The sequence below is a fragment of the Diplotaxodon limnothrissa genome, unplaced genomic scaffold (assembly GCF_057381915.1).
Source record: "Diplotaxodon limnothrissa isolate DT_005_m unplaced genomic scaffold, D_limnothrissa_male_GT1.1 unmapped_scaffold_4, whole genome shotgun sequence".
Lineage (NCBI taxonomy): Eukaryota > Metazoa > Chordata > Actinopteri > Cichliformes > Cichlidae > Diplotaxodon > Diplotaxodon limnothrissa.
The window spans coordinates 1,948,482-1,959,787 of record NW_028188558.1 but is presented as its reverse complement, the minus strand read 5'-3'; the positions used below and the strand labels follow the sequence as shown (position 1 = coordinate 1,959,787).

At 42.8% G+C, this 11,306-nt stretch overlaps 1 protein-coding gene across 1 annotated transcript; it reads right to left on the bottom strand.

Moving 5' to 3' along the window:
• Window positions 1-8,270: 8,270 nt before the first annotated feature.
• LOC146606872 (lipocalin-like) lies at window positions 8,271-9,708 on the bottom strand. The gene is made up of 4 exons (XM_085349260.1): window positions 9,490-9,708; window positions 8,838-8,967; window positions 8,658-8,746; window positions 8,271-8,575 (listed from the first exon to the last, which is right to left on the bottom strand). The coding sequence occupies exons 1-4, from the start codon at window positions 9,572-9,574 to the stop codon at window positions 8,430-8,432; spliced, it is 450 nt and encodes a 149-aa protein (XP_085205386.1). The 5' UTR covers window positions 9,575-9,708; the 3' UTR covers window positions 8,271-8,429.
• Between the last annotated feature and the right edge of the window lie 1,598 nt (window positions 9,709-11,306).

Here is an 11,306-nt window from a genome sequence, read left to right as displayed (position 1 = left end):
CACTGCTCCAAAACCAGAACATGATCCGAGTCTCCCTCCACCACCAGAACACCAGCTTTACTAACGTGGTAGATCAGTGTAGTACAGATCAATAACTGATGAGTCATTTGATCAAAATCACTGAGTGCTTCACGTCTGACCCTCTGATGCTTCTGTAGACATTTTGCATATTTAATGAATGTCTGACAGTTTTACATTCATTCTATGAACACAGTGGAAATGTTGTGTTATAGTCTCCATGTTGTTTCCAGCATCATAAATTCTTAAGTTCAGAAAATTAGTTTCTTTCTTCACAGCTGAAAAACAACAACATTTATTCTCTATTGAAATCTGCATCGTCCACTCCAAAGGTCACAATCTGAAGGTAACATCTGGTTTTGTTCCCTGTGGTTAACTCTGAGCATCAGTATGGTGGGATTTATCCACTACATCCACACCACTGTGGTTCAGTGTTGTCCTGATGGAGTAACAGCAGCCAGTATGATCCAGGCTTTAGCTGCTGGGTCTCTGTGTGACCTCTCAGACTGTTTAACAGATCAGACACAAAGAGAATCAGAGCAGCTCTGTTCTTTAAAGACAAACATGAACCCACTCAGGTCACACTTTCCCCACAGATATGAGCATCACTGTCCTCAAACAGCAAATGACCAAGTCGAACATTTGGATCTTTTCTCTTTCATTGTTTTCTTTTTAATGAATCTTTGTAACAATCTGAGGATGTTTCAGGTCATATTTATCCAGGAAACACAAACATGTAAAGGAGTCATCACAGCTCTCTGACCTCGTTGCTCCAGGTTCACCACTGAAGTGTGGAGGGAAATCTTTGGACCGGTCACTCCTCACAGACGGACAGCTGGACCCTGCAGACTGTGACCTCTGACCTCTGCAGACACAAACATGATTGAAGCAGCTGTGATCACACAGACTGCAGATAATGCAGCTGTTTCCTGTCAGTAACATCCTCTTAGATTAGAGTTCAGCTTTTTACAGGAAAACTGGACAAAACTGATTTTTGTTACAAACTCATTTTCATTTCCTCTCAGCTCACAAACACAGTCAGACAATCAACCAGAGTCAACACTGATTATAATGTCAGTGCAGAATTATTTCTGTTACTCAGTGAGTTCAGCTCTCTGACCTCGTTGCTCCAGGTTCACCACTGAAGGCTGGCTGTTGACCTTTGGACCAGTCACTCCTCACAGACGGACAGCTGGACCCTGCAGACTCTGCTCTGTCCTCCTCTTCCTCCATCATCATCTTCAGTCAGTCTGAGAGGGAAACCACAAACACTCAGTGAGTTCACATTAACAGGAGGAACTGAGTTACAGTCGCTGACCTCTGACCCGTCATGTGACCATGAAACCAGGTCAATATGTCTGTAGGTTCAGTCATCCAGGTCATGTGATCTAAGGAGCTTGGAGAGAAAAGAGACGTCTTTAAGTTTCTGGAAGACGTTTCATCTGAGAAGCTTCTTCAGCTCTAAAACCAAACGGTGGAGAGTCCCAGATATTTAAACCTGAGAGGGAAAGAAAGCATGTCGCTGACCCACCACTGATGTTATTTCAAGGAGGAAACTAAGAGCCTTTGCACCAGGAGCACAAACATCAGCTCCAGCAATGATCCACTGATGTGTTTTTATTCCATGTATGAATGTTGTTATTGACAGAGATGACGTTTGTGTGTCAGTGATGCAGTGACTGTTGTTGTTACCTGTACAGGCTGGTTAGACTCTATGAAACAGATCATACAGATCTCTGCATGTTAGAAGAGACTATTAAAGGTCATGAATGAGACAAAGGCAGGGAGGCGTCCTTTACAGCTAAACAGCAGAGTGAGAGAACAGCCAGCACCTCTACATTTATCACATTATACAGCACATGTATGATACTGACAGGGATGAGAAGAATTTAGTGATTCTGATCCCATCATTGATATTACTTATTGATTCTCAGTAGCTCTGCTCTGACAGTCACCACCATCACTGAGCAGCATATCAAAGACATTTGTGCACATTAACTGCATGTTGTGGCTCAAATGTTTGTGCATGTTGGAGGCATTTCCTCTTTGTTGTGATCAGTGTTGGTCATTACTCAAAACAGTCATTATTACACATATTACACAGAACACTTTGATTAAAAGTAATGGAGTACGTTACTTCATTACTCCTCATAACATTACTTTGATGTTAAAATGAACAAATGAGCATGTAACAACATAAAGCTGAGGTACAGCCCCACACACCAACACAGATCCTGATGAGGTCACGTGATGTTTCTCTGAGTGTTTATGAACACAAATCAAAGATGAAACAGCACAAAGACACTTCAAAGTGATTCTACTGTAGAAACATGAACAGGTAGAAACCTGCAGCCTGACTGCTCATCACTTTGTTACCTGTTCAAGTTCAGCAGCAGCAGCTCACTTTATCACGGTGCTGGTCTGGGGTCAGTGTTTACTCAGCTTTAACCTCACTCTGGGTTCTTGGCTAGCTTAGTGTTAGCTTAGTGTTAGCTTAGCTTAGTGTTAGCATGCTGTGTGCTAGCTCAGCGTCAGAGCTCTGCAGGTGTCTCGTGTGTAAATATTAATCACAGTGACAGTAAAGGAGGTAAAGGGCTGTGACGTCATCACGTACGCTGCGTCCTCTGTGGGCTCTGAGTGAACTCAAAGTACAAACTACAAGTACACAAACACGAACGTAGCTCAGAGTGGCGGACACACTCGGCCTCGTTGGTCCAGCTGTGAGTCCGTTACCGTGAACTATGGAGCGGCAGATTTGTGCTGAACTAAGCTGCACACAGCTGATGTTAGCCAGGAAACATTACACACTGACTTTAATGGAGAGACCGGAAATACAAACACACACAGTTTGTTGTGTGAAGAAATCAAACACGAGCTGAACAAACAGTAAAGTTCCTAAAGACAAACTGTTAAAGGAGGAAACAAAGCAAACTTACAGTTTCTTCACACACCAACAACAAGCTCCACTCCACACCTGGACACTAAACACGGACACACAGGTGAGCTGCTTCCTGGAAGGAGGCGGGGCTCCACCTGAAACTCAGCACAGGTGGGAGGGGCTCAGCTCTGTGTGTGCTGATGTGTTAACTTTAAAAATATGCCGTCTGACTGCTCAGACTGAGTCAGAGTAAAGTTCACATGCTGACGTGTGGAGACATGAAACCTTGTTGTAGCTGCAGGTGTGAACACACTGATCCCAGATCAGCTCTGCTGTATTTGTAACATGAACATTTCTGCTGCAAAGCTTCAAATGTTCAGCATGTTTCTCTGTTTCCAGTCTATAGATCCAGTCACACTTTCTACCTTCACCTGTGCAGTAAAGACTGAGAGCAGAGCTGAAAGCAAGCGTCCAATCAGTGAGCAGCATCAACACCTGAGCTTCATTCAGACTCTGTTATTGAAGATGTTGTTGGTACAAAGTTCATCTGCTGCTCACATGAATCCATGAAAGATTTATTTCACTGAATGTTTCTTCAAAGCTCATTTCAACCTGTTGAAGTCATGAATGAAAGTGCAGACTGAGAGTGGATCACATGATGTTTGAGGTGTGTCATGTGACATGTTCAGTATTGTCACACATGTCTAGATTGTCCCTGATATCATAACTGCTCAAACACTGATGATTATATTTGAAGAATTATTCCTGATGGCAGCAAAGTTTGAATGGAGCTCTCTGTCTGTGCTGATTTGTCGCCCTCTGGAGGTCAAAGCACAAACTGCATGATGTCACTGTAACCACCACAGTGACAGGAAGTGTTTTTATGACTGAAACACTGAAATGATGCTAACGGCTGTCGTTAGGCTCACTGACAGCAGTGCTGATGTGTTCATGTCAAACACTGGCTCAGGTCAGACTCCTTCATCCTTCTCCAGCGTGAGGCCGCCCTCAGACCCACAGGAGCTCTGACCTTTGACCTCCTGACCCTAACCATTTTAGTCTTGTTGCATCTTTAAATGCAAATCCATCCAAACTGTAGCCGAGCAAAAGAAGCTGGAAGCTGTTCTATGAATGATGTTGTTGAAGGAGCTTGGAAAGAAAAGCGTCTGGACTTCTTTAAGTTGCTTGAAGAGGGACATGGACGTCTTAACGCCCACTCACATCCTGGGACATTTGATCACAGGAAATCACATGATAGGGTGGGGCTAGATCTCACAATGGGTTCACCCAAAACCTTGGCTGATTGTGACCCACACCCGTTCTCACACCGTGGCTCGTGTGATTAGGTAGAGGATCAACAGGGGCTCCATGTCCCTGAATTTAAACTGAATCTAAACACACCGTGCACAATGCCAAGTTAGATAATGGTTAAAAGAACAAGATAAGAATAAATAAAAAGATAAAATAAGGATAAAAAAATAACTTAAAAAAATAAAATAAAAAGATAAATAACTGCAAATAAGTACAAATAAGTAACTGAAGACACGTGTGGTCTGCAGATGTCGATGTACATGGATGTACATGGAGTTTAATGTGCAAAATGAACTTAGTGTGCAAAGTGACCTGATGTGCAAACTGCAGTTTGAGGTCGGTCAGCTGTTCAGGAGTCTGATAGCAGTGGGGAAGATGGAGTTGTTGAGTCTGGATGTTCTACATTTCACACTTCTGAACCTTCGTCTCGAGGGCAGAGGTGTGTCTCTCCTCTGGACTCTGTGATGGTAGCTGCTCTGCAGAGAGGGCAGCGGGGTCCTGATGATCTTCTCCACAGTTGTTATCACTCTCTGCAGGCGTTTGCGGTTTGCAGTAGTGCTGCCGTACCATGCAGTGATGCAGCTGGTCAGGCTGCTCTCCACAGTGCAGCTGTAGAACCTGCTGAGGATCTTGGCCAACATACCAAATTTCCTCAGCCTCCTCAGGAAATACAGCAGCTGCTGAGCCTTCTTGACCAGCTGTGTGAGTTTGAGTCCCTCACTGACTCAAACTCCTTCAGTGACACTTGCAGCCTTGCAGATTAGTTTGCTGATCCTGATGCATCTCTGGAGCTGATGCTGTCCCCCAGCAGACAACAACAACATAGATGCTCTCACTAGTCCACTTTACCCTCTAATCACATCTCTGACATCTGCAGGTTGCTCCATAGAGACTCTTGTGCAATGCCAGGTGTTTGTGTTTGTCTGTAGGTACACATTAGATATGACCATAGACGCACACACACAAGTGAACACAGCAGCACAGATGGTTTCCACCTGCTTCCCTCTTTCTTCACACAACTGTGAGGATGATGAAGAGGTTTCAGGACGAGGTGGTCAGCAAGCACAGGATAAAGCAGGGCCATGAAACTCTCTGGTGCAGCAGATGTTTAATCAGACTCAGCTTTAGGCTTCTTTTCCCACCTGGCAGCAAAGTAACAGCTTCACTAATGTGAACAGTCACAATGTTAAACGTTTCTATATCTTCATATATTTTTATCTGTTGATGCTGCAGAATAAAGTCTGTTAACAGAGTGCAGGATGTGTAGAGCAGGTCCAGCTCTCCCTTTACTGTGTCCACTTTCATCAGCCCCTGTGAAGTGACACAGAGTGCATGTGTGTCTGTCAGCTGTTGTTTGTTGTGAAGGATGGAACAAATGAACACACACTTTTAGAGAAATCTGAAAAAGCAACACGTGCTTGGGCTCCTTCTGTGCTCGTCTTCATTAATGCTGATCTTTCTTTCCTGTTTGTTCTTTGGCACAAGCTTCAGTCTTTTCTCCCAGGGCTCCTTCACACTTAGAAACACACCTACATTCATTTATACACAAACATCATGAAACAAAGGCTTTGTAAAAGAGGACATGAGATCCTCTCTGAACAGCACATTCATATCAAACACAGGACTGAACAGGATATACTGAGTCTGTGCTGTTTTCATTGTTACTTGCTGAGTATTTTTCCAGTGTTTGAAATGTGACTCAAGTCTGATTCTTCTACTGTGTGTGAACTCTAAGCAGCTGCATTAAACAGCTGCTTTTCAAACCAGGCTCAATCCTATGACTCTGTGAATGTAAACTTTTGTCACCTGCATGAATAACAATCCTTGATCTAGTCAGGACTGCAGTGCTCCTGTGATCCCAGCTTATAGATGGAGGCTAGCATGAGAGGCTCAGCAGCTAAAGCAGCACACCTGGGTCTCCCAGCCTATTAAAAGCAGCCCTTTGCTTCACCTGCTTCACTAAACATTAATGTTATTATTTAAGCAGAGTGGTGTGATTCATGTAGGCATTGCTGTGTGACAGGAGGACTTTTCTTGAAACAGCTCGTGTGACGTGAGCTGACGTAAAAACAGTGATGTTAGCTTGATTCTCTGGGCTAAAACTATTTTAAAAAGAGGGTCAATCATGCAAATCTGCCAATAGAAGCCAAAGTTACAGCCCCTCAGAGTTTAAAGAGAAAAGGCCCGTTTCCAACACTCGGTTGTGCAAAGGGAAACAGGCCCACAGTGCCTGAGTGTGTGGGTAATTCTTCAAATAATATTCAAAAGCAAACATTTTTAAGCATGTAAATAAAATTCAATCATTTCTGCTCTTCAATACCTAAGAAATGAAAACTGGCAGATGGTCCCAAAATGTGAAACGCCTGGCTATCTGTGCATTTAGTGCTGCAAGTTTTCACTGTTTACCTTCAGAAGCATAAATCTCTGCACAGATAATGTTCATATGTGGATTCCTGGTTTTCTGCAGTTAATTGTGACCCAAAGCGTATTTTTAAAGTGGTTCCAGGCAATAAAGTCTAAAAATAAATACATCTACTTCCTTTTTCTGTGTTCCAGCCTCAGTGACTCTGACACAGTGCTGTAATATTTACACCTCTGATGAAAACAGAGTTTGTAGTTGCAGAGAAATACTCGACTCATTTTGGGCATTTACGAGCAGGAACCTCAGAAAGCCCCTCGCTGCTTCACTGGTTAAGAAGCAAAGCAAACATTAGTTCACAGTGATGTTAATTAAGGCCCAAAGTTTAGGAACGAACGTCAGCACTTCACTAATGAATGTAATGCTGATTCATGTGCTTGTTTTGTAATGTGCATGTTGTGCGTTGCTATTTCCCATATTCTTTGGCACTGATAGATGAAGAGTCTCAGGCAGGACCGAGGCTGCCAGCTGCTGACAGTGAGCAGGGAGAGAGCAGCAGAAGCTGGGCAAGAGCAGGGCACCTTCAGCCCCCTTCATCAGTCAGAAATCATTTGGGTGTCTGTGTGAAATGTCTGATTTTTAAAATCTTTTTGTAGACATATTTATTAAATGTTTAACAATTATATAGAAGAAAGACAATGTAAAGAACAAAACATGACAAAACAAAAATGAGTTGAAGTTATGAACTGTTTCTGAGAGACAAATAACACCAGGATCCTTTTTGTGTAGCTGACAGCTGGTAACTGTGCAGGGGCGGGTCTAGCAAAGTGTTGCCAGGGGGCAGGTAGGGCATTAACAGGGAGAGGGGGGCACAAAGACATACTTTTCTTTCTTGTTCTCATTTAAAATGTCTCACTTTTAATAAATAATTATCTGAATCTTACAACAAACGTTTCCATCTGATGTAAAATGTATAGAAATCCATTATTGTACATAGTCATTTTTTAGGGTCCCATCATAATTTCTTCAGAAGTAAGTACTGCATATGATGCCAGTGTTTCCCACATTTTCTAGATTCTGCACCAGTACTGTGTGTAAAATGCATCAAAAAGTCAGTTTGATTCTTTCTCAGCTGTCTTTCTGTCTCCTTTCACTTTTTAAAGGTTGCCATGTTAGAAAACATATTTTGCCCTGCCGTGCTGTTTATTGATGTGGCAAATGAAAGGTTTATGAAAACATATCTAAATCTGTCATCAGTAATCAGCAATGATCATGTCTCACCTCTAGTCTCTGTCTTAATGTCAGGTTTCCACCGTGTGTTGTAGATGTTCAGGAGGTTAACTCGACCAACAGTCTACTTCCTGTTTAGAATAGCAGGACAGGGAGGATGGTGCAGGTTTAAGTTTATTAGACTGATGCATGTATACCAACAAGACAGCGTCCATCACTGTGACAACAGCGTTTGTTTTCATTCAAAGGCTTCATGGTTTTTCCTTTAATACCTGGGGGGCCGGTCTCCAGTCAAAATGCCCAGGACCATTTTTTGTCCCAGTCCAGCCCTGGTGTCAGATCTGCATGCAGTGTCAATGAGACGATCAACAACAGATCAGACAAAACACTCAGGCGGACACTCCTCTGTAGAAGGAAACATGGAAAGTGTGAGGTAATCAGTGCACAACATCACTTTGTATTTCAGGCTGTTTTTATATAGAACTTCAGCACCAATGTAAAAGTTCTGGTTTTAGGAAGATGAAGAACATTTTCAGGAAGGATGCCGTCTGCAAGCAGAGCTGCTTGAACCTCAGCGCTGAGGTCCAGACTACTTCCTGTGAAGCCACGTGATGTAAATCTGCTGCTGTAACTTCACAGTTTACTGAAGCTAAATGCAACGTTACCATATAATCTGTTTTCAACAAAGGTTTCACTCCGTCCGGTGTTGATGGAATGATTCAGGCCGTACTCGTCAGGCTTCCCGTCGACCACACGCATTTCAGTCACAAACCCCGTGACTGACAACAAGGGAAACAGCAGAAGAAAAGATGTGAAAAATACTGGATGATGATGATGGAGGATTAACCGCGGTGGCTAAACTGTTTCCTGTCTTTGTGGGCGTACTCACAGGGAAGTTTCCAGGCATGTCAGTCTTGGTGGCTAAAGTCTCCATTTTCCAACATGTATCGCTACAGGTGCAAAGACACAACATTAATCATCAGTGTAAATATTTTAATGCTGTCCAAACGGTGTTTGCTTTGTCTGTCCTCTCGCACTCACAGAGGAAACGAGGACGCCACCTTCAACCCATCTTCAGTTGGCTCAACCATGGCCGGACTTCCTGTTGGCTTTGTGACAGCAAACCACTTGAAATGAGAGCAAACTGCAGTCAAGCACCACTTACAGCAACCTGTGGACACGCAAATGGAAAGCACTGAGAATCATACAGAAGCATAAGAGCTGTTTATTGTAACACGTGTGTGTGTGTGTGTGTGTGTGTGTGTGTGTGTGTGTGTGTGTGTGTGTGTGTGTGTGTGTGTGTGTGTGCACATTAATAATACACTGATGTATGTTAGTTTGATTTATGCTATATCTGAGAAAACAACTGCAGAATTTTACATCAAAGTTTCCAAAGCTGATGTTTTGTTGTTCACTCTGTTTTATATTCATATAGTTTGTTGTTTTTAAATCAGTGGACAAAATAAATATTATCACACAAAATCCAGGGTGAAACATAACCAAATAACCTAAATGGTGAAGTCATTATAGAAGTACATGTTGCAAAGGTCAGCCTCCTGTATAGACTGCTAAACTGTCTGGGGGGGCCTGCCTGTCCTCGTTGGATAAGCTCCACCCCTTTTCCATAAGACGGAGACATTTGTATGAAAATAGATGGGCAGTAAAATAAAAAATAAAAAATATTATGGATGACTCTGTAAATCAAAGTCCGCCTGAGGCAGAAGCAGAAACCATGAGGAGCACAGCACCACTCCCAGAAGGGCACGAAGTGAAGCCATAGCTGCTGAAGAGTGAAGACGTGATGATGGAGGAGATCACAGATGAAGATCTGCTGCCTGCTGACTCTTTATATAGAAGAGTGAGACTATCTCCCCACCAGCAGCTGCACTTATACAAACCCCAGGTGCTGGGATGGCTTTGAACATGTGACATTTTCTGCAAACACATGGACAGTTTCATAAGCACAAAGATTATTCCTGCAGCGGCAGAATCGTATCCACTGTGTGAGAGGTGAACGTCAGACAGTTCTTAGAAAATGTAGTTTCTCTTTAAGCTTTTAACGTCTCTTTTACCCCCATTTGTCTAAAACTACTTGACAGCCCTTCATGTCAGAGGTTTATTACCTGTGCAGGATGGAGCACATGGTCTCAGTCAGGCTGGACACGATCACTCCTACAGGAAGTAAATGTGATTTTATTTCACCTGTGAAATGATGAAAAACAGCAGAATAGCTCACGCTAACAAACGGGTGTTGAAATGTTTCATTTTCTGCTGTTTCACAGGTCAAAAAGGGCGTCGAAGCAAACTGAAGCTGAGCTGCTGCTGCTGTTGTAGTGCAGCATCTGCTGTGTGCTTCATCAGAGAACCTTCTGTACACAGCAGACAGAGGCTGCTGCCACTGAAGTCCATCTGCTAGAGAGCTTTAAACACTGGTTATTGAAGTGGCTTTGATGATACTGATACACAGTCTTTGCTGCTGTCACAGGACAGGGATCCACCAGGGAGTAGTTGTCAGGATAAAGAGCCTTCGCTTCTCTAAATATAAACTGGATACTTGTAGGAAACTTTGGGAAGCAGCATTTTTCCTCATATCGTCTAAACTGAAGTTAGCTCAGGTGCTTCTTCCATACTTGCTCTGCAGAAAGCCAAAGAGTTTGGAGCTCTGCAAACATTTGCAGCACAGCTGGATGTTTGTAACTTTGGTCACCTCTGTATCATCCCTCAGATTCTTTCTGCACAGCTTTGAAACCATGACAGCACGAGTGATGCTGAGGAGACGTCCAGTTTAAACAGACCTTTATTCCTGGAACACAAACACATGAAGTGATGCTGCTAAAGAAGAACATTTAATCGCACTAATGAATCAAGCATCTGTTTGTCTGTCTGTCAGTCTGTCAACAGTTCCTCTGATCGACTTCAGACTTGGTGGGTATTTTGTTTTTGCAGCGGTCAAAGTCGATCAGCGTGTTGCTTTGTCTGCTGTAAATCTGCCTGTACAAAGGGAAACATGCATGTTTTAGATGCAAACTCACAACATGGCTGCATTTTTGTGATTATGTGTATTTTATATTGATTTATTCTATTATGTTTTGTATATGAATCTTTACAAGTGTGTCGATACAAAGGCTTGATTAAAACAAAGGTCTCAGCTGTGCTGTTAGGGATGCTCTCATATTTGTTTCAAATGTAATAAATCAAAGGATTTCAGGCTTTTCATCCTTTTTATTTGTTTGGTTCTAACAGCAGCTGGATAAAAACATACAGGTGATGAATATAATTGTGTGATATTATGAGCATTGTGAATAAAGAAAGAGCAGAGATAGTAAAAAGGAAACAGGTGATGGACGTGAGATTTTCAGAACAAAAGCTCCTCAGTGAGACGATCACCTGGACACAAGGTCAGGCAGCTGGGACTCATCTAGAGAGCAAAATGGAAAAGTGATCTGTGCAGAACATCACTGTTGATTGCAGTTATTTACATCAGACTTCTTCTCTGAGATAAGAGCACCA

Coding starts and splice junctions, on each gene's coding strand:
- LOC146606872 (XM_085349260.1), bottom strand. CDS start 9,574: ATGGCTTCACTTCGTGCCCTTCTGGGAGTGGTGCTGTGCTCCTCATGG. Junction 8,968..9,489: donor GGCGGACTTTGATTTACAGA/GTCATCCATAAT, acceptor GCGTGTCCACAG/GTTGCTGTAAGTGGTGCTTG. Junction 8,576..8,657: donor GCCCACAAAGACAGGAAACA/GTTTAGCCACCG, acceptor CCTTGTTGTCAG/TCACGGGGTTTGTGACTGAA.